This window comes from Monodon monoceros, unplaced genomic scaffold (genome assembly GCF_005190385.1).
Source record: "Monodon monoceros isolate NGI ecotype Baffin Bay Population unplaced genomic scaffold, NGI_Narwhal_1 Super_Scaffold_10, whole genome shotgun sequence".
Classification (NCBI taxonomy): Eukaryota; Metazoa; Chordata; class Mammalia; order Artiodactyla; family Monodontidae; genus Monodon; species Monodon monoceros.
Window position 1 is genome coordinate 1,058,454 of NW_021703766.1, and position 26,723 is coordinate 1,085,176.

The following is a 26,723-nucleotide window of genomic DNA, read 5'->3' on the forward strand; positions in this document are numbered from 1 at the left end:
AACCATCAGGGTGGAGCCACACCGAGCCTACTGCAGAGCATCAAACTGTCCATGTTACAATAGGAACCTGCCCTTAGAGGGACCCTGGGCTTGGTCGAATGCTCTGCTGTCCTCGCCTTAAGACTCTTAATCGTTTTTGAACAAGGGGCCCACGTTTTCACTTTGCAGTGGACCATGTGTGAATGAATGAGCGAGGGAAGAAATTGAGGGCATTGACAGGGAGCTACCACTTGACCCGGTGATGAGAAATGAAATGTGTGCACAAAAGCCTGTACACGAATGCTCCAGCAGGTGTTATTCACAACAGCCCCCAAGTGGGAACAACCTAGGTGTCCACCAACTGATGATGGCTCAGTAAAACGTGGTCCAGGGAATTCCCTGGGGGTCTGGTGGTTAGGACTTGGCCTTTCCACTGACAAAGGCCCAGGTTTGATCCCTGGTCCAGAAACTAAGATCCTACAAGCCGTGTGGCACTCTACCATCCATACGGTAGAGTACTACTCAGCCATACAGAAGATTGAACTCTGTCTAAGAAGAGATGCTGTAGTCCAACCGTAAGAGAACACAAGACGGTGGAAGGGGGCTCTCGCCAGAGCCCGGAGCCTGGGCTTCCAGGTTCGAGAACTGTGAGAAATAAATGTCTGTAGTTGAAGCCCTCCAGTCTGCGGTATCTGTTATGGTCGTCTGAGCTGACTAATACGTTCTATTTACATGGAATATCAGAAGAGGCAAATCCACAGAGTCAGAAAGTAGGTGAAAGGTTACCAGGGGCTGGGGGTGGTGGGATGGGGAATGACCACTTAATGGGGACAAAAGTTCTTTTAGGGGTGATGAAAATATTCCAGGGTCAGGCAGTTGTGATGGTTGTACAACTTCGTGAATATACAAAAAAACCATTGAATTGTGCACTTTAAAAGGGTAGATTTTGGGGGGTGGGAGGAATTGGGAGATTAGGTTTGACACATATACGCTATTGACAGTAGGTATAAAATAGACGACTGTCGAGAACATACTGTAGAGCACAGGGAACTCTACTTAATGCTCTGTGGTGACCTAAATGGGAAGGAAGTCCAAAAAAGAGGAGATATATGTATACATGTATATGTATACATGTATATGTATACGTATATGTATACATATACATATATGTATACATATATACATATGTATGTATACGTATATGTATATATGTATATGTATAGCTGATTCATTTTGCTGTACAACGTTGTAAAGCAACTATACTCCAATAAAAATTAATTTAAAAAAGGGTAGATTTTATGTCATATGAATTATACTTCAATAAAGCTATTCTTTTTTTAAAAAAAGAAAAGAGCAACTAAGCCTGTGCACCACAACTACTGAGCTTGCGCTCTAGAGCCCGCGAGCCACAACTACCGAGCCCGCGTACTACAACTACTGAAGCCTGCCCTCCTAGAGCCCGTGCTCCACAGCTAGAGAAGCCACCGCAATGAGAAACCCGCGCACCGCAACGAAGAGTAGCCCCTGCTCACCGCAACTAGAGAAAGCCCATGCGCGGCAACAAAGACCCAACGCAGCCAAAAATCAATCAATCAATAAATGAAAATTAAAAAACAAAAGGAAAGAAATGAAGGGAGATGGTAGAGGACAGGAGGTGGGTGGGAGCTGAGAGGCGGTGGGAGAGGCTTGGGGGAGGGGACTCCTCATAGGTGAATCTCTGATTGTCCTCCCGTTTCTCCCTCCCCTCGCCTCTGGATCCAGCCACATTCACCACCTGCCAGGATTAAGACCACAGCTCCAGCCCCTCCCCCCGTTTCCCACTCTGACACTGCCCCAGCCCTACCCTCTCCTGGCACTCAGAGACACGTGTCTAAATCTCGGATTGGTTCCAATCTCATCACTCCGGCCTGAGACCCCTCCAGCAGCTCCCTCTGCCCCCAGATAAAACCCACCCCTGAGTGCGCTGCCCCGGCTCTGTACCCCTAGGCCGCTGCCGGCCCCCCCCGTCCCCCCACCTGGGGTTACTAATCACAGTGTTTTTAACATCTGGAGTGTGTGTGTGTGTATGGGGGAGGGCGGGGAGGTGCATTTAGAAAGACAGAAAACGGCCAAGGTGGGATTAGAACCCAGGTCTCTCTGAATCTAAATCCTCGACTTTGAGCCACTGACTCCCCAAGTATAACGATGCAAGCAGTGCTCTCTAGGCCTCAGTGTTCCGGCTCTGCGCAGTGGGGCTATTCACCCCTGCTGCCTCCCTCTCAGGAGAGAAGGAAGAGACAGGAGGTGACAGGCACAAACATCTGTCCTTATATGGACTCACAGCAGGCCTGGTGCCCAGCGATCTCGTAGAATCCTGGGAGGCAGCCCCACCATTCTCTCCGTTTTGTACTCAGGGAAATAGAAACTGTAACATCTAAGAGCTGGGATTCCACCCCAGGCGGTCGGACCACAAAACCCAAGTGACCTAGTGAATGAGGCTGTCTCCAGATTAAGGTACTCTGGCTGTGGCTGTTACAAAAGAGAAACGTAAACGTCTGTTTCATCCAGCCCTGGTCATTTGGGGTCACTGTCACCGGCAGCCACTGTGATATTAACTGGCACATCCCCCCACGTTCTGTGGGACAATACGTGTGGTCCCATCAGGCAAGGGCCTTTGGGTCAGTTGAGCCAATGGGCCTACATTAACATTACTTATCGTATAAAATAGCTGTGGCCATGGGCTGTGACAGACATCTGCACGGCCATAATCGTGGAACGCTGGATGGGAACTTAAAGGTGTGGTAATCTGCATTGGGCCACGACCACCTTGGGAAACAGCATGGCATTAGTGAGAGCAGTGCCTGGGATCAGCAGCTCCACCCTAGACAGCAGGGTCCCTGGATTGTCAACAGCAACAGCACCTAGGGATTTGTTAGGAATGCACATTCTCAGGCCCTGCCCCACTCCTGCTGCTTGAGACTCTCTGGCTGTGGGCCAGCGGCCTGCAGGTTAACAGGCCCCGGGAAAGAGTAAGAACCACTGGCCTGGGACTCTCTTGCCCATTCCAGCAACGATGTTCATAGGTCTCTTCGTAATAACCGAAAGAACAAAGGCAAAACCCAGAAATGGCCCAAATGTTTACAGGTGATTGTAATATCACACAATACTTACAAGATTGTAATTGTTTTTTGTTTTCTTTTGCGGTACGCGGGCCTCTCCCTGCTGTGGCCTCTCCCGTTGCAGAGCACAGGCTCCAGACGCGCAGGCTCAGCGGCCATGGCTCACGGGCCCAGCCGCTCCGCGGCACGCGGGATCCTCCCGGACCGGGGCACGAACCCGCGTCCCCTGCATCGGCAGGCGGACTCTCAACCACTGCGCCACCAGGGAAGCCCAAGGTTGTAATTGTTTAGCATTGTAACATATGGATCCCAAGCTTCTGTGTATAAATCTATACATAAATCTATACAGGGGTGAAGCGAAGCTGCTTGCAAGGTGGGAGGGGGCGCTGGGTGCCCTGCTGAGGAGCCATGGGGCCATGGGAGGCTCCTAAGCAAGGCAGTGACAAGAAGGGCGTGGCAGGAGGTTATTTGATAACCCCCGTCTGACAGCTCTTGCGTCTGGATCACCCGGGGGTCCGCCGCGTTTCCCCTGGTTTTCAGCGAGCTGGCCCTTTTTCAGCACACCCCTTGTATTTTCAATTTGCTGTGGGACATTGTGGATGAATTATCTACTCCCAAAGAAGGCGAGGCTTCATTCTTCCCGGCAGGTGGTTTTAGCAGATCACTGGGCCCTGTTAAGGTCTGCTTCTAGTCACCAGGGCTGGTCCGTGCTCCCGGGGAGGAGGCCTTCTACGCCCACCTCCCCGTCCGCAGGCTCCATCTGCAACCTGTCTCTCCCAGTGCCACACACTGCTGGTTCCGCGCCGCGGACCTTCCCCCCCAGGTGCTTTCCGCTGGTTCCTGAGGTTTTCTCCAGGGTGGGAGCTTCCCCTCAAGCCCCGGCCGGTGTGTCCCGCCTCCTCAGCTCAGCAAGGCTGTGCTTGCTGCTTTCTGTGCCCCGACGCCACGGTGGGTGCAGGGCTCACGTTGCCCTCTGCCTTCGCTCAGGGCTCATCCCCTCGACCCCGCCCCAAATGCCTCAACGTATGCGTGTGTGTCTTTATGAGTTTGTCCAGGGGCGAGGGTGAGCCCCGCACGAGGGCTTCTCTCTGAAAGCCACATTTGCGAAAATGAATCTGCTGGACGGATCCACCGCGAGGAGGGAACCAGGAGTCCTCGCCTCTCCAAGCGACCGGATGCCAGTCAGCCACCAGAGGGCGCGCTAGTCTGGGCATTTGGGGTCCCATGCTGGGAGGGCCTCAGGCTCCTGGACGTTCAAATGCTGTCCGTCCCCTGCACTAGCTCACGGTCACGTGGTGAAGGGCACAGGTGGGCGCAGGCTCATGTGCGGGCCCTGATGTGCACACACGTGCACACTCCCCCATCTTCATCCAGACCCCACTCACATCGCAGCAGCCCCTACGCAGACGCAGTGAGAGGGCTCCACTCTCAGGAAAGGATGGGCTCCACCGTCAGGGGTGCTGACCCCGTGGGACCCCTCGTCCCTCCAGGCTCCATCCTGCCCTCATGGGGTTCCCGGCACTGACCCCACCTGGCTTCCTTCCCTCCCTGGAGACATCCAGGGGCAACCCTGAAACCCAGCCAACGGGTGGCTGCCTGCCCCTGTCTCACGAGGTTCACAGGCCCCGGGGAGGTTAGGGGAAAGGGGTCCTGGGACCTCCTCGCCTGAAGCTGTGTTTTTTCTGTGGCCCCAGGGCCCCTCGCACGGCAGAGCCTGGGCAGGCTGGTCCTGGTGAATGAATGAATGAATGAATGATTTTTTTTTTGGCCTCGCCACACGGCTTGTGGGATCTTAGTTCCCCCACCAGGGGTCGAACTGATGCTCTCAGCAGTGAAAGCGCGGCATCTTAACCGCTGGGCCGCCAGGGAGGTCCTGATGAGTGAATACTGAGCTAAGGGATGAAGGTCAGCTCAGTTCCCACCTCAAGGCCTTTATCGAGGACCCGGGGTTCCCTCCTGCGGTGACAACCCGGGTGCGGCACTTTCACACCCCAACACCCTGCTCCACTTCGGCCCCCAACAGAGCCCATGTGAACCCGCAGGCAATGCTGTGGTCCAGCCAGCAGCGTCCTATGCTGAAGACAAGTAGACTGTGGTGGCCGGGCTCCAGGACGGCCCCAAGGGATCCTGCCTGCCTGCGGGGACTGAGCTCCCCAGCAGCCCCTCAATCTGGCTAGGCCTTGGCGACGCAGGGGACAGGGTGCTGAGCTGTCGTGTCAGGAGCCCGGTTGTCTGCTGGTCTGGCTGCAGGGAGAGGCAGAGGCCCCGTCCAGCCGGCTCATCCTCCCTGTGGGCACTAGACAGGCAGCCGGACACCGTCCCAGCCATCGTCACGTGCAGAAGAGCCGCCGGCAGAAAGGCAGGATAACAAGCAAGCTGTAGTGCCAGTCCTGTGCTGGGGGTGGTCAGTCACCTGGCACCAGACGACCAAGGCGGCAGGGGCGCTGCCATGGCGGGGACCAGGCGCCCCACCCACAGGTGCCCAGCCTCTGTGTGAGCTCACTGCCTGAGTGTGACTTTTCCCCTTTCAAGCACCAGCCTGCCTAGTCTCTTTACACCTACAGCCTTCTGTCTCTGCCTCCATCTTCTTTGACACAGACATCACGTCACTCTCCAGGAGCACCTCCCACCCCACCCCTTCCTCACCTGGCCTGGAGCCATCCACTCCTCTCTGCCCAGATTCCAGCAGAACCCATGGCCAAAAATACCCAGGCATGCTGCTCAAATATTCATTAATAACCAGACAGTGTGGCCACCAACCAGCCAGAAGGGCCTCCAACATAGGACCGGACATTTACGCTTTGGATCCTGGGCCGTGGAGACGTCTAGATGGTTCCAGGGAGTAGCAGGGCATCAAGGTGGAGGGCCTTGGGACCAAATACAGGAAGGATCCCATGAGACAGGCAGCCTTTCAGTGGGGCATTTCATCTCCTTTTCTTTCTTTCTTTTTACAATATATTTTAAAAATATTTATTTACTTGGTTGCACGTGGTCTTAAGTTGCGGCAGGCTGGTTCCTTAGTTGCAGCTCACTGGCTCCTTAGTTGCGGCATGTGAACTCTTAGTTGTGGCATGCATGTGGGATCTAGTTCCCTGACCAGGGATCGAACCCAGGCCCCCCGCAGTGGTAGCTCGGAGTCTTCTCCACTGCGCCACCAGGGAAATCCCTCGTCTCTTTTCCTAACTACAGCATCAACCCACGTTTATCGATGCAGACAGAGAAACAAGGTGACCCAGGTGCTGGGTGTCCCTTTTCTCCAGACATTTCTGGAGCCTGTGGCCTAGGACACCAACTTTGTAGAAGGAGAGATTTGGGTTCAGATACCAGCTTTACCATTGACTAGCTCTGTGGCTTTGAGCTAACCAACTTGTGTCTGTGAGGCTCTGCTTTCTCTTCTGAAAAATGGCGACAATAACAGTTGTCACCATGAGGGGATAGTTGTGATGGCCACACAAGATGCCCAGGGCCGGGCCCCATGCCTGGCACATGCCAAGCTCCTGGAGGATGGCTGCTATTAGACACGAATACATTTTGCAAACAGGTGAGAGCGCTCACCTACGATTTGCAGCCCGCCCTTTAACTCAACGGATCGCATGCCAATCAGTTTTTCTTCAGTTTTTCTCAACCACATCTGTTTTAACTGCCAGACATCCAGCTGTGGGGACATAGCATCAAGTCCTTACCACTCCGAGTGGACATCTAAGTTGTCAGTGAGTTGTCTTACTGTGAACAAGAGCTCCGTAACTGCGTCATACCTGGGAGAAGCCACCGAGGGTTTCTGGGCTGCTCGGGTGGGGTGTTGCTGGCTGCAGGACTCCAGGGGCACCCGGAGGGTGGAGACGCGGGGAAGTCTGTGGGTTGTGGTCTGTCCACAGGTGAGCTAGTGGGTGAGAACTCAGGGCGGATGAGGCATTCTATACATAGGTGCTGGGCTGCGATGCCTCTGCCCCTCTGGCACGTTTTTCCTGTCCGAGAGAGAGAAGGAGGAGCCCCGCGCCCAAAAGCAAGGCAAGTGGTGTAGCGCGAGGGCCAAATGTGAGGCTGAAGACAGATTGTAGTCCAGCCTGGTGATTTCAGCACCAGCCAGGAGGACAGCAGTCAAGAGCTGTCCTGGGAGCGGAATTCCCAGGCGAGGGCCATCCTGGAGGAGAGGGGAGAGGTGCAGGAGGTGGGTTAGGGGTGGCAGGGAGAGCCAGGGAGATCCCCTGCCCACCGGGTACTTCGGAGCCCTCCGTGTGGCCCTCCCAGTGTTCCAGGCAGCCCCAGTGGGGAGCTGGGCTGCCATCTTTGGGGCAGTGGGACCACAGCCTGCCCGGCATGCTGTCGCTTCTGCCGCCCTTTCTCCTCCCCAGCGGCCCTGCCCCTGCCTCCACTCATCTCTGTGTCCAGCCAGGTCCTGGGAGTCACATCTTAGGGACCAAGCAGATGAAAATGCACTCAGCGAGGATTCACGTACAGGAGTGTTCACCGCAGTGGCGTCTGAGTCCCCCAAACTGGAAACAACCCAGAAGTCCACTGAGAGTCCATCCTGCGTGGACATGCTGCAGCCCAGCCCTACGGCAGAGGATCACACAGCAGGGGAAACGGATGAGCTGGTTAACACAGCCAGGTGAGTCCCCACCCGCCGGTGTCAGCGGAATAAGCAGGACACAGTTGCAGTGGCTCCGGTTATAGAAAGCTCCGAGGCGGGCACGACACAAGACAGTGATGGGGACGCCCCCAGGGTGGGGGCGGGCGGTGGCACCCATGTGCTCGCTTTATTCATTCAACCGTTGTTTCATGTTTCCTGCACCTTTCTCTGAGTCTACTGTGTTCCAAAATCAAGACGTGAAGAAACAAGAAAAGACACTAGGTGTCGCTGGTCTTTCTGGGAGACGTATTCAAGGGCACTTCGCCTGGACGCTCCATTTGGTGGCCAGGGATCCGCACGCTACCCAGGTCCCTCCAGCCTGAGGCATCCGGGCCTGGCACTGGAATCTGCACTTTAAATGCCTTGGAAGAGCCAGGCCGCTGGCCATCTGGGGGTGCCAGCTGCGATTCCTGCTTTCTGAGCCAGCAGAGGGGCCCCTTCGGGCCAAGAGAAGGTGTGCCAGCCGTGGGGTGCACAGCGGCAGCCCCAGCCCGGCAGGAAGGGTGGGGCGTCCCTGCTCCCTGGAGCCCCCAGGCCAGGGCCCCAGTCCCGCTCCTGCACCCCTGCCCGGGCCTCAGCCTCCCAGCCAGCACGGCGCTCAGCTCAGGGTCCCCTCCGCCTCTCCAGATCACAGTGGAAGGCCCTCGGGGGGCGGTCCCCACACCAGACTCACCTTCAGATTCCAGACATCGGAGCCCCCCGCCCCCCGCCCCGGTAATCCCAGCCTCCCAGGTAAGGGGACCAGTCCACGCCCTCCCCACCTCCTCCCTGGGTCTCCTCCTCTTCCTGTCAGGCTCTAGGGGCTCAGCGGGCTAGCGGGGTCCTTCCCAGCCTGGCGAACCTGTGGCCTGGGGAAGGCAGGGGGTTGGGCTTTCTCCTCACAGGTGCCCCTGCGGGGGAAGCTGTCTCGGCTGCCTCCAGCCCCGCAAGGGCGGCCGGGGGGGGGGGGGGGGGGGGGGGGGGGGGGGGGGCGGGGAGAGGTTGGTGGGGGCGCATGCGTGTGAGCACGCAGCACGTCTGTGGGCGGCACTGCAGCCTGCAGAACCAGAAGCCTTGCTGTGGGATCGGCTCTCCTCTGTCTCTGTCCTCCACTGGCAGGAGCAAGGTGCTGAGGCTCTTCGCTGGGTAAGTTCTCAGCTGGGAGACGGTGGTCCCGGCTGCGCACCTGGTGGAAGGCTTTGTTCAGACAGGCTCACGCAGGCAGGAGGGGGATGGAGGTGAGCAGGAGGGGGTCCCCGAGACACCGAGGCGGCAGGGACCGCCGGATGAGCGCCGGGCCGCAGGGGCCCTTGCACACGGGGGTGGGGGGCTGCTGGGAGAGCTCTGGGTCTGTCCTGACCCCGGGCCGCCGGCTTTGGGGTCGCGGCGGCTGTTGTGACCCTGGGGCCATCGTCTCCTCCAGCTAAACGGGAGAGAGGCTCTTTTCCAGGAGAGCGAGGGGCCTCAGGCCACGTGGATCCGTGTGTGGGAGTGTCTGCAGACGCCTGTGGGCACAGGTGTGTGGCGTGTGTTCTGCGTGCTTGTGCACCTGGGTGTGTGAGCGTGGACGGTGTGTGTCTTCAGCTACAGCACAGATGCCTGGGTTGTGATGTGCATTTGTGTACTTCTGTGTGCTTTTGGTGCCTGTGTTGTGGGTACAGGTGTGCGTGGGTAAATGTGTGCATGCAGAAGTGGATGCATGTGTGTGTGTGTCGTTGTGTGTGGCGGGTATGCTGTGCAGGGGGGTTTGGTTCGTGTGTGTTATGTGTGTATTGCATGTGTGTGCGGGCGTGTAGCCGGCATCCTGGGGCCACCAGCTCTCTCCCCGCCCCGCCCTAGCTCTGCACCCTGGGCCCTGCCCCGTGGTCACAGTGGGGGCCGCCCTGTGAAGCTCTGGTGTTGTCAGCCTTGGATCCGTCCGTCTGTTTAGCAGAGCTCCGGCTCCGCTCTGGTCCTGGGTCGCCTGTCCAGCGGGGAGGCGGGGCTGCCAGGGGCGAGGCTGCGCTCTGAGGGAGCTGGCACGCGGCACTGCTGGCTGGTGACACCTACGGGGTTAAAGGCTGGAGGTGCGTGGTGCGTGGTGTGCGTGTGTACGTGTGCTGTGTATCGTGTGGCATCAGTGTTGCGTGTGCCCTGGGCCTTCACCCGTTTGCCTGAGTCCCAGCTGTGACTTCACCCCTCAATCCGCTCACAATACAAACCCTTTTTGCCATCACTCCAGGAGCTGAGAAGGGAGAGAGGGGCGCCTATGAACCCCGACGGGTGGAGGGGGGCTGGCTGACCCTGGCGTTTCCAGAGCAAGAGGGAGCAGAGCCCGCGTAGCCGCGGCTGGGGCCCTGCGGACGCCCTGGGCGTTCCCGTCTCATCCACTCCGCACAGCCCACCCGGGATTGAGCTAGGACCCCCTGAAGGATGGGGAGAGTGAGGCCCAGGGTGATTAAAGCCTCAATTTTAACATTAGTAACGGACATGCGACAGGTGCCAGGCTCCGGGCCCCAAAATTTCCGTGCCTGCTGTTTTGTGGGACTCTCACCGTGTCCCTGAGAAGCAGGTGTCTTGATTCCCCCCGGTTCACAGATGAGCTGGCTGGGGCTTGGACATGCTGTGTGGCTTCCTAGTGACAGGTGGCAGCTGGCCGCTGAGCGCTCAGGAGGTGCATCCTCCCAGGTAACCTCCGCTCCGTCTCGCATCTTAGGTATGACCGTCGTCTGCATTTACGTACCAGGGGACTGAGGCTGGCAGAGCAAGCGGCTCACTGACTGTATTTATGGCACAGGCCAGAAGGAGCATCCCTGTTCTGTCCCTCGCCTGGCCAAGCAGTCACGTCACGGGCGCCAGGTCCCTGCGTGTCCCTGGGGCCAGGCTCTCTGGAGAGGCAGGTGTTCATCCAGCAGCGTGAGGCCCGGCTGCTGGTGTGGACGCCTCCCGGAGTCCCCTCCCCCTCCAGCGCCTGTGCAGCCACCGTGGAAAACGGGAGCGGGCCGGGCAGCCCCAGCGCCGTGTCCCTGGTTCCCAGTGATGCCGTCCCCAGCCCTGAGTACAAGATGGTCTCGGTCTTCCTGGTGTTCCTTGTGTGCGTGGTGGGCATTGTGGGCAACGCCATGGTGGTGCTGACCACACGGGACATGCACATGCCCACCAACGGCTACCTGGTCAGCCTGGCCCTGGCAGACCTTACTGTGCTGGTGGCTGCCGGGCTGCCCACCGTCTCCAAAAGCTTGGCTGGGCAGTGGGTCTGCGGCCACGCCGGCTGCCTGGGCATCACCTGCTTGCGGTATCTGGGCATCCGTGCCTCCAACTCCTCCGTCCCGGCGTTCGCCGCGGAGAGGGAGGTACACCCCAACCCCTCCTGCAGGCCCGGACTTCCTGGCCACGAGCCTTGGTAAACTGAGTCTGCTCCCCATTTATGGAGGGAGCGCTGTGTGGGACCCTGCAGGAAACCGGCGAGGGCGGGGGCAGGCGCCAGGAAGCGGGCTTCTCATCTCACCTCTGCTACTGACTTGCTGCGGGATACCAAGGCAACCCTGCACTCCTCTGGGCTTGGTGTCCCCACCGGGAACGTGGGCACTGGGACCGGACAGTCTCTTGGGCCTCTTCCAGCTATGAAATTAACACCTGAGAGGCCATCTAGCCTCTAAGCATGTGGACGCTGAAACCCACTGACCGGGTTCAAGCCCAGCTCTGCCTCTTCCCAGCCGTGTGGCCTTCAGCACATTGGCTCAGAGGGTTAGGATGTCTCGTCCAGGGCTACACAGAACGGGGACATAACCGAGGCCTTCTGACATCCATACACTGGCCCGGTCCTTGTTCTCCCCTGTTGGACCCATCTAGGGTCACAATGTCCTTGATCCCTCAGCCTGTGACCTTTGGCGGTGGACAGTAGAAAACCCACCCTGGGATTTGCACAAAGGTCAAGGTCTTCGCAAGGGCACTCTGAACCTTGTGGGCCTGGCCGGACCTCGAGGGGCTGCACCTTCGGACTCGGCCCTGCCCTCCCCTCAAGACTGGCACCTTTGCCCTGCCAGTCCCCGAAGCTGCCTCATCACGGCCTCCCAGGTCCCCTATGAAAGGGGCAGTTCCACCGTTGCGCCCACATTCGGTTCCCCATCGGGGAATCTGATCAGCTGAGTGGACCACCCTGCATGGCCCAATCCCAGGGGCCGGCAGGTGGGTCACGTGACTGCCCTGTGGCCTGCAGGTGCCTCGCCATCTGATACCCGATGCGGCCACAGGCCGTGTGCGTCGTGGCCGGCGTCTGGGGGACCACGTCCGTCTACTGCCTGTTCTGGTTCTTCCTGGTGGCCTTGGATGCTGGCGGGCACCGGGGGCCACAGCCTGCACCTGCCCATCTGCCTGCTGGACTTCACCGTCTTCTTCGTTACGCCCTGCTGGAGGCAACCGTCCTCTACAGTCTCATAGGGAGGGTCTTGCTCCAGAGCTCCCCGGCCCACCTGCCACAGCTCGGGGACCAACTCGGGGGCCAGCATGGGGGTGGTGAGGACTGGCCAGAGCCCGGAACCCAGGGGAGGCAGCTCTGTGGGCCAGGCAGGGTGCAGCGGGCAGCTGCCCCGGAGCCAGAGTCTCCCCTTCTTCCAGGAAGCAGGTGGGCAGGGGTGGCCGGTGGGGAGCAGGGGTGGGCGGGGTCGGTTTGCAGAGAGGCAGGGAGATCCGGCAGAGGCGTGAATGGACAGAGAGGGGGTGCTGGCTCCACGTTCGCCCACCTACTCACTCGGCAGGTGTCCCCTGGGCACCGACTGTGTGCCAGGCCAGTTTCTAGGTGCGGGGACACAGGGGAGAACAGAACAAGATACACATCCCGCCCCCGGGGCTCACGGCAGGACAAGTAAACATGGACCCTGTCAGAGGAAGAAATGGAGCCCCGGGGAGTGGGAGTTTAGGGGAAAGTTCGGGAAGACCTTGCTGAGGTGATGACTGAATAAAGATATGAGGTGACCAAGCAGACACCCGGGAAGTGGTCCAGGTGGCGGGGGAGGGGGGCAGGGGGAGGGCCTGGTTCACGAGGGTCAGCAAGGATGGGGGGCCCCGGAAGCACTTGGCTCCGAGTGGAGGGAGCCGGGGTTCTGAGCGGAGGGGCCGCACCCCCCTCCAGTTTCAGGGCGATCCCCATACGTTTGGAGCCCCAGACAGGTGTGCACAGGTCCCACATGTAACCACAATGGGCACTCGGAGAGGCTGAGGCAGGGGGAGGGCTGAGCAGAGAGGGTCCCTGTGGATGAGCAGCAGAGATGTGAGTGGAGGGGGCGAGACAGAGAGGGAGACACAGAGACAGAGACAGAAACAGAGACAGAGAGACAGTGAGAGGGAGAGACGGAGAGACAGAGGGAGAGAGACAGAGAGAGAGAGATGGAGAGAGAAGGAGAGACAGAGGCAGAGAGAGAGAGATGGAGAGACAGGGAGAGCCAGAAGCACAGAGTGGCCAAGGCCTGCTGGCACTCGGGGTGTAGCATGGCCCCAGCACAAAGCTATGGACAGAGAAATGTCAAACTTCCTGGGGCAAAAGAGTGATGACTTCATGGGGACCCCTCTCCCCACTACCCCTCCACACACCCACGAAGGACACTGCTATTCTCCTGATGCCACAAGTGGAAGAGGGAGGCTCAGAGAGGTTAAGTGGGCTGCCCAAGGTCACACAGCTTACACCTGCCGGATTCAGCACCCATGCTCCCACCCACTGCCCCTGCATCCTGAAGGCGGCAGCAGGGAGGTCTCAAGCCTAGAGCAGATGACAGGCCCCCCTGAGACCTCCCCTCAGTTCTGGGGCCCATAGGAAGCTCCTTGCGTGGGTCAGTGGAGGCTGCCCTCGGAGGTGGCCAGGACACGTGTCCCTTCCCCTCCCATTGACCCTCCTCCCTCGCAGAGAAGCCGGGACCCTGGGCTGGCAGCTGGAAGTGAGGTGGAAGAGCCCAGCGTGTCCCTGTCATCAGCCCCCCTCCTGACAGGATTGTCTTCTGGGCCTGGCGACTCACTCCTGGGCTGAAAGAACAGATTGGGGTGTAGAATGGGGATATGACTGTGGCTGGCTGGGCCACTCAGGACAGTGGTGAGCACAGGCGGGCTGCAGGAGAAGCTGGTTCATGGTGCGTGTGCTGTGTCATCCTTCACTCTGAGCCTCTGCTTCCTCTCCCTTTTTTTTTTTTGTCTTCGTGGCTTGCGGGATCTTAGTTCCCAGACCAGGGATTGAACCTGGGTCTGGCAGTGAAAGTGCTGAGTCCTAACCACTGGACCACCAGGGAACTCCCTGCTTCCTCGTCCTTCATGTGGAGATGAAAACAGAACCACTGGAGGGCCCGGTGCAGGGGACGTAACCTTAGTGCCAGCAGCCACAGCGTCCACCTGGGGCCTTCCTGTGTCACCCCGGGCCCGAGGCCCCGCTCCAGGCATCTGGTCTTCACTTGCTGGGCGTCTGAGAGGTCTGGGGGATAGGGTGCGCCAGGGGGCTCAGGGCAGTGAGTATTTACCACCTGAAGTGGGGCTATTTCATGAGCGTATCAACCAGCGCAGCTCTGAATGCCAGCCCCGGGCTCCTGCACAGGAAACGTTTAGCACAGAGCCATACGCAGTGGTAGTTTGAGTGATTATTGTAGTAACGTTCTCATCACTTAGCAAACATGCCCTGAGGCAGGAGCCATGTCCCTTGGTCACTTGGTGTGCCGGGTGCCAGGGGCTTCCCACCCCTGCCCTCCCGCCCTGCAGGTCACCCCGATGCTGGTGGTAGTCGTGCCACTCTTTGCCGTCCTGTGGATGCCCTACCGCACACTGGTGCTCCTCTACTCCTTTGTGGCCCGGGCTTTCCTGGACCCCTGGGGGCTCCTCTTCTGCCGCACCTGTGTCTACACCAACAGCGCCATCAACCCCAACATCTACAGCCTCACGTCCCCGAAGTTCCGGCTGCCTTCCAGCGGCTGTGCGGGGGAGGGATGGAGGATCCACAGAGGCGCACGGCTGGCCTCAGCTCCACCAGCTACGGCGTGGACCCCAGAAGACGCAGACCCGCGGGAGTGAGGTCACGGGCCCTCAGGCAGCTGGGCCGCCACTCCAGCAGGAGGGGCCTGGTTTCAGCACCGTCTGAGGGCTGCCCTCCCCCTACCCAGCCCCTCTCGCCTCCCTCGGTTTGCTCCTGTGCTGGGTCCTGTCCGCTGGTGGCTGGCAGGGCCAGGAGAGGGGAGACACTCCTTTGCCAACGGCTCTTCTGGGTCCCCGGTGCCTTCCCTCCCCATGAACGAGGACTGGTCACGTGTCCTAGTTCTGGCCCAGTGGCTGGACTCCATTTGGGTAGCTCCTTCCCCTCTTCTGGAAGTGGGGAGGGGGGTAGGAGCAGGAAGAAGCTGGGAGGGTGCCAGCCTTCACTGGTGTAAAGTTAGGACCTTCCATCTGTTATTATTCATTCGTTTAAGCACTCTGTTTTCCACCTGATGGGTATTACAGCAATGCATTTCCAGTCTCTCATGATAGCCTGTGTCAGTCTGGCTGTGGGCAGAGCCCGTGTTGCAACGTTTTCCAAGCGGGATGGTGACACCTGGTGCCACATAGAAAGGGTACCCAGCTCTACCGCTGACACCCAGAGACACTGCTGGCAGACTCACCACTCACATGTGCTGAGGCTGGCCGGTACCCGGGCCTCCGGCCTCCTCCCCTTTAAGCTCTGTCCCTGGACTACAAGCCCTGAGTGGTGCTGCCTTGGGTCACAAACAGAGCAGAGCGCTGTGTTTCTTCGGGCCCCTGAGCCAGAACCAGGAAGCCTTCCTGAACCCCCTCGCCCGAAGTGTTCAAGCTCTGCTCTCGTGGGGCCCGCTTTGCTGACCACCGCCCTCTACACCCAGCACCGGAGGGGCACGGCCAGGCCCCAGGCTTCTTCCTCTCGGACTCCATCTCTTTTGTGGGTGGAACACTGCAGCCAAAGGCATTGACAATTCAGGCGTCAGGTGGCAGAAGCAGCCCTCCGCGGGGGAGCCAGATGTGTTTCTGGGCCAGCTGGGGCGTCGGACCGTTGCGGGGCCCGGTTCTCAGCACCTCAGACCTCAGTTTCTTCCCGCCACTTCCCAGGCGAGACTCTGTATGAAAAGTGCTTTCAAAGTCGCGGGCGGGGACACAGATCTCCTCTGACTCCAAGCGCCAGCGGAGGCTGGGCCGAGGGCCACATGCGAGCGGCCAGGACCTGGGACCCCAGAGCTAGCCCTCAGGTCAAGGACCCGGCGGGCGGCCTGCTATGCGTTGAGCCGTCCGAGCCCCGGGGGGAGGACGTGGCCTATTTACAGGGGCCGGATGGTGTCGGCCAAGCGGTACGAACTGATGCCCGGCCTTCCATTGGTGCTTGCGGCTGTCCATCCTGCTGATCCACCAATGAGGGGAGAGCGTGGGTGTGAGTGGGTGTGACCGTGGTCACGTGACATCCGCAGACGGCGGGCCCCGCTGGCTCCTTGCCTGCCGCCTGTCCACGCCGGATGCTCCCCCTGGTGGTCCTTACTGACGGTCAGGGGCTCCAGGCCAGCCCGCTACAAGCAGCCCTTCTAACGCAGCAATGACTCTGTCAAGGGGGACCTCCAGTTCTCCCGGTTTTACTGGTGAGGAAACAGGCCAGGAGACCTTCAGGCCGTCACCTGTCCCCTGTGGGTGAGCCGCTGAACTCCTGACCACAAAGCTCGTTAGGCCAAAGGCACAGGACCCTGACCCCATCCCCATTCTCTCCGAAATTATTTTCCTCTTGGGCCCCGGTGATGCTCATTAAAGCAGATTTTCCGCGGACACTTGTTTGGGAGGACGTCTGTGTGTCCAGAGGTCACCCAAATGTGACTTCCAGGATGGAAGGAGGTGGGAATGGGGAATTACTTCGGTCAAGGAGGAAGGGCGTCCTGAAAGCTGGGGCCGTGGTGGGGCTCTGTCCCCAGAGAGAGCCAAGGGACAGATGGGGGACAATGAAAAGATGGGGCCTCACTGGACGGAGGACGCCCTCACCTTGACCTTGTGGCTGAGCTCAAGGGATGGAGGCTGCCTGGGCGTGAGCATCTCCTGTGGCCACTGAGGGTGTGCGGGGCCCAGGTCTGGGCACTGGCGTTAAGAGGCCAGCCCCGGCCGCGTTACTTGCTGTCCCGAGACCTGAGCCGTGGCCCCTTCTTCCTTCATCTGTGAAATGGAGGCGAGCTCTGCAGGCCTTCCTGCGTGGGCGCCGATGGACGCAGCACAGCTGGGACAGCTTTTCCTGCTTACTCTGTTCCTGGCTTCAAGCTTTGTTTCTGGTGCCTTCTGGACGGTCTCCTGACGCTGAGGTTACCTCTTCAACCAAACCGAGCCCCCGCTGTGAGGCTTCGGGTCTCCTCCAGGCCTTTCTTGATACTCTTCCCGTCACTCCGTCACACACCTGGGCTCGGGTGCCCCTGCACGCAGTTAAGACCGGGCCGAGGGAGGGTACTTGTCACGGGAGTTGTGGCCTCACCGCTGTGCCGGTCCCGCTGTCTGAACCGCTCTGCTCCTTTCTTTTGGCATCGGGACATGTCACTGCCAGGGAGGATGACTGCTTTATTGTCCCTTACCCAGGACATGGATGCAAATCAGGAAATAAGTTAATTTGGGCACCCCACGCCCCTGCAAAGGAAAAAAGGGAACTTCTGAAAGTCAGAGAGGACCCCAAAGTGCTGGCCTGCTGCCCAGGAATAAGCCTGTGCTCTGGCTTCGCTTTACACACAGCTCTCAGGAGCACTGTTTGGTGGTCCAGGGCTCCCCAGACCCGGTGTGCGTCAGGCCCTCCCCCGAAGCCCCTCGCTCAGTTGCTCCGACTTCTATTTCCTGGTTCTCACAATAGCCGTTCCCACGTCCCACCCACTGGGGAGCCTCAAAAATACCAGTGCTGGGCCTGGGCCCGGAGTTCTGGGCGCCTGCAGGAGAGGGGCCAGAGCTTCTCGGCGGGAGCACTGCCCTGGGTGGGAAACAAATCCGCGACAACCCGCTCTGCGCTAAGGGACACGCCAGGACAGGCAGACAGCCCCAGCCCCCCAGCTGGGTGCCCCAGCCCTTAACTGTGACAGCGCCTGTGACAGGCAGCACCCCCAGTTTAAGGGGACACGGGCCAGCACTGTGCTCTGGATGGATTTCCCACCCCGAGGGGCTAAAAGCCAGGCAGCTTTGGTGTGTGGAGGGTGACACCAGGGGTTCACTCCCAGCTGGGCTGGGAGGCCCGCGGGGACGTGTGTGAAGCCTGACCTGTGGCGGCTCAGAACTCAAGCTGTCCTGGACGACGCAGAGGAGCTGTCGCCACGTGGGAGTAGATGCAGCAGTTAGAGGTTAGAGCGGGTGCTGCCTGGGAACAGGCCCACAAAACAGTGCTCGGAAAAGGGACGGTGCCAGGGCCCCGGGCGGGGTGTGCCATGCAGCGCCCTTGGGCCATCGGGACACCATGTCTGGCGCTGGCTTACTTGGTGCCATTCGGAGCTCCCCCGAGGCTCTGCTCTCTGATGAGTGTGTGTGGCCCTCGGGGTGAATGCCAAAGGGCTGCTGAGGGCGTGGGGCCGGGTGCTGGCCCAGCTCGGGTGGAGCCAGCGAATCCTGCTGCCCCCTCTCCGGGAGCCTGTGTGGGTCACCCACTTCCCCCACCTCCAGCAGGGGCCGCCGTGGGTGCAGGGACATCGCCACACTCCCCAGCTCAGCGCTGGGCCCTGGGGGCAGTGGGCTCCCCTGGGAAATGCTGGAGCAGCCAGGGTGTCTGGGTGGGGCGTCCCCTCTGAGCCTGTGCTCCCAGAAAACAGGGGCAAGTAAGAAGCCTCACAAATGCCTTGTTTATCGAAGCGCCCTGGGAGACGGCTTACTGCAGAGACTCCCCCGAATGAAGTGAAGTTGATTCACTCTTCCTCAGGACCCCCTTGAGGACGCCAGATACCCCCGGGGTTACCTACGACTAGGCCAGACCCTGACCCTCCAGCTCCCTGATCTTCATCTCGTGGTTGATTAGCTGAGATTAGAGCCACTTGTTCCCCTGAAACTAGCTACAGAGAAAACCATTTCCAGTTCAGCTGACCGAGATTCCCCTGATTGCCAAACAAGCCCGGCTGGAGACCACCGCCCTGTCACCCGCAGGCCACCCCCGTCACACCTCTCCTCCCCGCCACAGGAGCCCAGGGCAGGGCCGCCTGCCGGGACATCCGGTTTTCGGCCCCGGGGAGCCCCCCGCTTGCTCTGGGTCTGCGGGTTGGCTGTCACTGCGGGCTGAGCGGGCCCCACGGCGGCCCACGTGTTTCTTGTGAAGGCCGCAGGCCGCAGGGGTGCAGGTGTGCTGAGTTAGTATCCACTCAATTGCTCACGTGTTTGCCTCCTCCTCCCGACATCCCAGCAGGCACCGGGCCCAGAGCTTGTTTTCCCTCGATTTGCCCGGTGCTGGGCTCCTCCGGCGCGGCTCTCACCCGCCTCACCGGCCTGCATGGCGGTTTTTCGGTTGTCACAGGGCTGGGTGGAGCCAGCAGCACTCAGTGGACGGCCCAGGGGGTACCTGAAGTCACCATCGTGGAGGTAAGAAGCCTGTTTGCTGTTTCTTGAGCTTTGTGCGTGGACACGAAGGGCTCTTTGCACTTTTTGAAGCCGCACTGGCCGTTCCAGGAGAGTTACCACCGGGTAGCTGAGGAGACACTGTGCTCGGCTTCATGTGGAGCCCGAACGGGCGGTTCCCTGTTTGGGGGCATCGTGTCATTACAGCCAGTCAGTCGGGGTTTGCACCTGGGGCAGTGCCTCTTTAGCCACTGCCTTCACCGGGAGCCTCCCCCTCCAGGAAGCCCTTGGGTAGCCCCCAGCTGGTGGCACCCCCAGCCCTCCCACATCCCTCGCCTCCCTCCCCTCCCTCCCCACCCTCCCCACTCCTCCCTCCCCTCCCTCCCCTTCCTCCCCACCGCTCCTTCCTCTCCCCAAAACTCCCGACACCCTAGCACTTTTCCCTAGGTGCTCAGCGTTGATTTATGGGCCCTGGGGTAGTGAGTGTGTTGCGGGCGGCTGTGAATTCTAGTCTCCAGCGCTCCTGGGCTAGTGGCACGTGTCCAGTGGCTGGCTGGTCAGGCCGTCCAGGTGCGACAGGTCTCGCCTAGCGCGGTGCGCACGGCTGGGTGACCCCGGAGAGCCCCTCCCTCAGGGCTCTGGTGTCTCAGACCGAGCTCATGGTCTGAGCTGGTTCTGGGATCAAGGGGACTGAGAATCATGCATTAAAGAAGTTGCAGAGAAAAACGCCAGGGAAGAAGGTTCACCAGAGAGACGAGTAAGGACAGGCAGATGTGTATGGACGCAGGTGCCTTTCCGCTCCTTTAACTGCAGGCGGGGCTGGGCTGGCCTGGGGCGATGGGACGCCCACTCCCCTGCTGGGTTCTGGCATGTTCTCAGGCAGTAGGTGCCTGGTGTCAGCGCCACACAGATGCACAGCACTTTGTCTTCCTCCGACCCCAGGACGCTTCAGGCCCCCAGCCCAGGGCGCTTGGCGCTGCCTCTGGTCCTTCAGGGTCTTGCATCTTCGGGAGGCTCAGGTCCCCCAAGCCCACATCTCCCTTGTCCTCCTTGTGAGGCCAGGGGCCCTCTCAGGCTCTCCCACCCTCGCCTGACTGAGGAGCTGGGGACCCCGGCCCAGACCACAGGCACCTGCTGGCTCGGTGGGAACGAGGGTGCCAGAGGGAGTGGTTGGCTCTGGGCAGGGTTGCTCTGCTTGGCCTGGGCCCGGGGCTCCAGGTGCTCAGTCCAGCCAAGTGAGGATGCCCGTGTCAGGACCCTGGCTCAGAAGGGATTGGGTGACTGAGAAGGAATTGTCCGGGAGGCGTGGCAGCTGCCGCCTGGCGCTGGGCGGGGCGACTGATGCCGCCAGGGTGGTCCTCAGGGGAGGGCCTGGGGCTAGCAGGCACGGGGAGAGGTGTCCGTGGCCCATGTGAGCCCCCCAGCTCTCTCTTGACTCCCCGAGGTGGCTCCTGACTTTGAGCTTGGGCAGCAGGGCCGGGGAGAAGTTGGGGAGGCGGCAGGTGCGCGGGGGGCGTGAGGGTCAGGAGAGCCATGCTCTGGTCGGAACAGCCCCAGAGCTTGGGAGACGAGGCCCCCGCCTCTCATCGGCCACTTGGAACAATCCTCACGCTGGTCCTGAGGGTGAAAGAGGGTGAATTGCGCTTTGTTGGTGGTGAAGTGTTCTTATTCTGGGGGCTCGATGGACACCTGGGTCGTTGCTGGACTGCGGGGGGGCCGGGGGGAGGGGGAGTTACCTGGGGGCCTGGCCATCTGAGGTCCCCAGCGGAGGGGAGGGGGCCTTAACAGAGGCTGGGGTGGGGGCAGAGAGCTGGGCTGCGTGGGGTGGGAGTAGGGGCCACGCACAGATTCCTGTCCCGCTAGAGACAAGTGGCAGGGCTGGGGCCCTGCACTGACATCACCGAGCCTCCAGTTTCTTCTTCAGCAAACAGAGCTCGCCCCCGTGAGCCGGGTGGAGGGGTGATGAGTGGTTACTCTCACAGTTCTCAGAGTGTGGCCCGTGGAACCCTCAAGGTCTGTGACGTCAAAGCCACTCAGACGCCACTTGCCTTTGTCACAAGGTGACCTCTGCTCTGATGGCCTCGGCCCGGGCTGTGCTCACGGTGTCCCCACAGCTGACGCTGTCCTTGATGAGGCAGCAACAAGATACTAATCGTACTGAATCTCAGCTCTTGAGTTTTGTCTTTTTAATGGTCTTGGTAATGAAACGGGAGGAGCAGGTGTGGCTGCGAGCCGAGGTGCATCACACGGGGCCAAGTCTCCTCCAGGACGCGCCCACGAGACCAGCTCAGAGTCTGTGCTGGTGATAAAGCTGGGGCTCTCACGTGAAAATCAGAATTTTGCACAGCTTGACAGCTTCACACGGTTTGACTTGGCTTACAATTGGTGGTGACGGGGCGGAGTGCTGTGTCTGTGTTTGATGTTGTGTGAGGTGTGTCTCCACTGGGAGATCCACTGGACCCCGTGAACTTAGATTTTGCCAAATGGCCCGATCATGCCTGGGTAAAAATCCTTTCAATGTGCAAAACAAACCAATGGATTTTAATGTAACAGAGGAGGAAAGGGTCGAGGATATGGTAGCAGAGCCCACCTCGAAGCTAGTCTCTAGGGCCTGCTGGGGGGTCCGACAGGGCTACTAAAATGCCTCTGCGTTTCCAGCCACACGTTATGGGGCCAGATTTTCGTCACGTACTTCAGCCAAGATAGTGTATTGACGCAGATGCGAATCCCACTGTCTGCCGTTAAATCGCCAACAGTAAAGCAATTGAAGCACTACAGTGTCCTTCTCCTTATTTTGGAAACTATTATTTTTCATAAAAACATTATCTCTGTTAACATGTAATGGGTTTATTACTGTTATTTTTAAATAACGTGAATATTTTAAAAATCCTCAAGTTTTTGTTTGTTTTTTTAACGTTGAGCCTTCTTTTAATTTATTTTATTTATTTTTGGCTGTGTTGGGTCTTCGTTTCTGTGCGAGGGCGTTCTCCAGCTGTGGCAAGCGGGGGCCACTCTTCATCACGGTGCGCGGGCCTCTCACTGTCGCGGCCTGTCTCATTGCGGAGCACAGGCTCCAGACGCACAGGCTCAGTAGTTGTGGCTCACGGGCCCAGCCGCTCTGCGGCATGTGGGATCCTCCCGGACCTGGGCTCGCACCCCCACTGCGCAACCAGGGAAGCTCTCAAGTGTTTCTTTATTTCTTTATTTTTGGCTCAGTTGGGTCTTTGTTGCTGCGCGCGGGCTTTCTCTAGTTGCGGCGAGCGGGCACTACTCTTGTTGCGGTGCGCGGGCTTCTTATTGTGGTGGCTTCTTTTGTTGTGGACACGGGCTCTAGGTGTGCCGGCTTCTGTGGTGCATGGGCTCAGTGGTTGTGGTGCACGGGCTTCGTTGCTCCGCGGCATGTGGGATCTTCCCAGACCAGGGCTCGAACCCGTATCCCCTGCATTGGCAGGCAGATTCTTACCCACTGTGCCACCAGGGAAGCCCCTCAGGTATTTCTAATACGGTAAATACCTATAGATACAACCTACATGGATCAAAGCTCTTTGGGGTCCTCAGTAATTTAAGAACATAAATGGGGTCCTGAGATGAAAAGATTTCAAGTTACTTAGACGGGAGGTGTGGATTAACATAGTACCTGGCGAGTCCTGTTCTTGATAAATGGTCAGTGTCCTTTCTTTGGGTTTACTTTTGGGGAAACTGACGTTCAGAGAGGAAAGCTTCACCCGTGACACAGGCAGGGCCAGGTGCCTGCCTTACTCCCGCCCGGCGATGCCCCCACTCCCTCCTCCTTCCTGCTGGTGACTCCTGAGCCAGAGCAGGGGTGCAGCTTGGAGCCCTTGGAGCCCTCCGTCAGAATCAGCCCCCGCCCGTCAGGCGGCCCACATCTGTGAGCCCCGCGAGAGGAGAGGGCAGCTCACTGCAGTGCCTGCAGAGGTGGAAGGAGCCCTGCCTGCCTGCAAGGGACCTGCATCCATGTCCCTAACCACAAAAACTCACTGCCGGTGCTTAATTCTAAACAGTGAGTGCCCGCTGCAGAAATCTAAGAAGGTAGAGAAAAGTGAAAAGAGCTCCTTTTCGCGCACAAACTACCTTCAACTCCATCACCTGCCTGAGTTTCCCCGAAGGCCTCAGAGACAGCTGCGGGTACTGTCCTGGGAGAGTGAGGACCTGTGCGGGGCTGTCCTGGGCCACAAGTGCCCGGCGGGTCCAGACCAAGGCTCCATCCTCACCTACACTGGCTGTCAGGAAACCCAGGCAGAGCTCACTTTATGGCACTGCCAATTGCAGGTCTGTGGTGACCCTGTGTCGAGCAAGTCTATTGGCGCCATTTTCCCAACAGCGTTTGCTCACTTTGTGTCTCTGTGTCACATTTTGGTAATCCTCGTGATATTTCAAACTTTTTCATTATTATAGTTGTCATGGGAATCTGTGATCAGTGATCTTTGACGTAACTCTTGCACAAAAGATTATAACTGGCTGAAGGCTTAGGGGATGGTTAGCGTTTTTTATTAAATTTTTTCCTTTTCTTTTTTTTGAATTTTTAAATTTTATTTTTTATACAACATGTTCTTATTATCCATTTTATACATATTAGTGTATACATGTCAATCCCAACCTCCAATTCATCACAGCACCCCCTCCCTCGCCCCCCTTGCCACTTTCCCCCCTTGGTGCCCATATGTTTGTTCTCTACATCTGTCAATTTCTGCCCTGCAAACTGTTTCATCTGTACCATTTTCTAGGTTCCACATATATGCGTTAATATACGATATTTGTTTGTCTCTTTCTGCCTTACTTCACTTTGTATGACAGTCTCTAGATCCATCCACGTCTCTACAAATGAGCGAATTTCGTTCCTTTTTATGGCCGAGTAATATTCCATTGTATATACGTGCCACATCTTCTTTATCCATTCATCTGTCGATGGACTCTTAGGTTGCTTCCATGTCCTGGCTACTGTAAATAGAGGTGCAGTGAACATTGTGGTACATGACTCTTTTTGAATTGTTGTTTTCTCAGGGTATATGCCCAGTAGAGGGATTGCTAGGTTGTATGGTAGCTCTATTTTTAGTTTTTTAAGGAACCTCCATACTGTTCTCCATAGTGGCTGTATCAATTTACATTCCCACCAACAGTGCAAGAAGGTTCTCTTGTCTCCACACCCTCTCCAGCATTTATTGTTTGTAGATTTTTTGATGATGGCCATTCTGACTGGTGTGAGGTGATACCTCATTGTAGTTTTGAGTTGCATTTCTCTAATGATTAATGATATTGAGCATTTCATGTGTTTGTTGGCAATCTATATATCTTCTTTGGAGAAATGTCTATTTAGATCTTCTGTCCATGTTTTGATTGGATTGTTTGTTTTTTTGATATTGAGCTGCATGAGCTGCTTGTAAATTGTGGAGATTAATCCTTTGTCCATTGATTCGTTTGCAAATATTTTCTCCCATTCTGAGGGTTGCCTTTTTGTCGTGTTTGTAGTTTCTTTTGCTGTACAAAAGCTTTTAAGTGTTATTAGGTCCCATTTGTTTATTTTTGTTTTTATTTCCATTACTCTAGGAGGTGGATCAAAAAAGATCTTGCTGTGATTTATGTCAAAGAGTGTTCTTCCTATGTTTTCCTCTAAGAGTTTTATAGTGTCTGGTCTTACATTTAGGTCTCTAGTCCATTTTGAGTTTATATTTGTGTATGGTGTTAGGGAGTGTTCTAATTTCATTCTTTTACATGTAGCTGTCCAGTTTTCCCAGCAGCACTCATTGAAGAGACTGTCTTTTCTCCACTGTATATCCTTGCCTCCTTTGTCATAGATTAGTTGACCATAGGTGCGTGGGTTTATCTCTGGGCCTTCAATCCTGTTCCATTGATCTATATTTCTGTTTATGTGCCAGTACCATACTGTCTTGATTACTCTAGCTTTGTAGTATAGTCTGAATTCAGGGAGTCTGATTCCTCCAGCTCCGTTTTTTTCCCTCAAGACTGCTTTGGCTATCCGGGGTCTTTTGTGTCTCCATACACATTTTAAGGTTTTTTTGTTCTAGTTCTGTAATAAATGCCATTGGTAATTTGATAGGGATTGCATTGAATCTGTAGATTGTTTGGGGTAGTATAGTCATTTTCACAGTATTGAGTCTTCCAATCCAAGAACATGGTATATCTCTCCATCTGTTGGTATCATCTTTAATTTCTTTCATCAGGGTCTTATAGTTTTCTGCATACAGGTCTTTTGTCTCCCTAGGTAGGTTTATTCCTAGGTATTTTATCCTTTTTGTTGCAGTGGTAAATGAGAGTGTTTCCTTAATTTCTCTTTCAGATTTTTATCATTAGTGTATAGGAATGCCAGAGATTTCTATGCATTAATTTTCTATCCTGCAGCTTTACCAAATTCATTGATTAGCTCTAGTAGTTTTCTGGTGGCATCTTTAGGATTCTCTGTGTATAGTATCATGTCATCTGCAAAGAGTGACAGTTTTACTTCTTCTTTTCCAATTTGTATTCCTTTTATTTCTTTTTCTTCTCTGCTTGCCGTGGCTAAAACTTCCAAAACAATGTGGAATAAAAGTGGTGAGAGCGGACATCCTTGTCTCGTTCCTGATCTTAGAGGAAATGCTTTCCGTTTTTCACCATTGAGAATGATGTTTGCTGTGGGTTTGTCGTATATGGCCTTTATTATGTTGAGGTAGGTTCCCTCTGTGCCCTCTTTCTGGAGAGTTTGTATCATAAATGGGTGTTGAATTTTGTCAAAAGCTTTTTCTGCATCTATTGAGATGATCATATGGTTTTTCTTCTTCAATTTGTTAATATGGTGTATCACATTGATTGATTTGCGTATATTGAAGAATCCTTGCATCCCTGGGGTAAGTCCCACTTGATCATGGTGTATGATCCTTTTAATGTGTTGTTGGATCCTGTTTGCTAGTATTTTGTTGAGGATTTTTGCATCTATATTCATCAGTGATATTGGTCTGTAATTTTCTTTTTTTGTAGTATCTTTGTCTGGTTTTGGTATCAGGGTGATGGTGGCCTCGTAGAATGAGTGTGGGAGCGTTCCTTCCTGTGACATTTTTTGGAAGAGTTTGAGAAGTATAGGTGTTCACTCTTCTCTAAATGTTTGATAGAATTCACCTGTGAAGCCATCTGGTCCTGGAGTTTTGTTTGTTGGAAGATTTTGAATCACAGTTTCAAATTCATTACTTGTGATTGGTCTGCTCATATTTTCTGTTTCTTCCTGGTTCAGTCTTAGAAGGTTATACCTTTCTAGGAATGTGTCCATTTCTTCCAGGTTGTCCATCTTATAGGCGTAGAGTTGCCTGTAGTAGTCTCTTAGGATGCTTTGTATTTCTGTGGTGTCTGTTACAACTTCTCCTTTTTCATTTCTAATTTTATTGATTTGAGTCCTCTCCCTCTTTTTCCTGAGTCTGGCTAAAGGTTTATCATTTTTGTTTATCTTCTTAAAGAACCAGCTTTTAGTTTTATTGACCTTTGCTATTGCCTTCTTTGTTTCTATTTCATTTATTTCTGCTCTGATCTTTATGATTTCTTTC

General features: G+C 56.7%; 1 protein-coding gene across 1 annotated transcript; it reads left to right on the forward strand.

Annotated features, from left to right (window-relative positions):
* Positions 1-10,445: 10,445 nt before the first annotated feature.
* On the forward strand, positions 10,446-16,441 carry LOC114885249 (the record flags this gene model as incomplete). The annotated part of the gene is given in 6 exon segments (XM_029204875.1): positions 10,446-11,068; positions 11,844-11,853; positions 11,919-12,289; positions 13,565-13,595; positions 14,311-14,593; positions 14,596-16,441. Coding segments are annotated over 6 exon segments (1,785 nt in total), but the record flags the coding sequence as incomplete, so codon positions are not given.
* Positions 16,442-26,723: the final 10,282 nt, after the last annotated feature.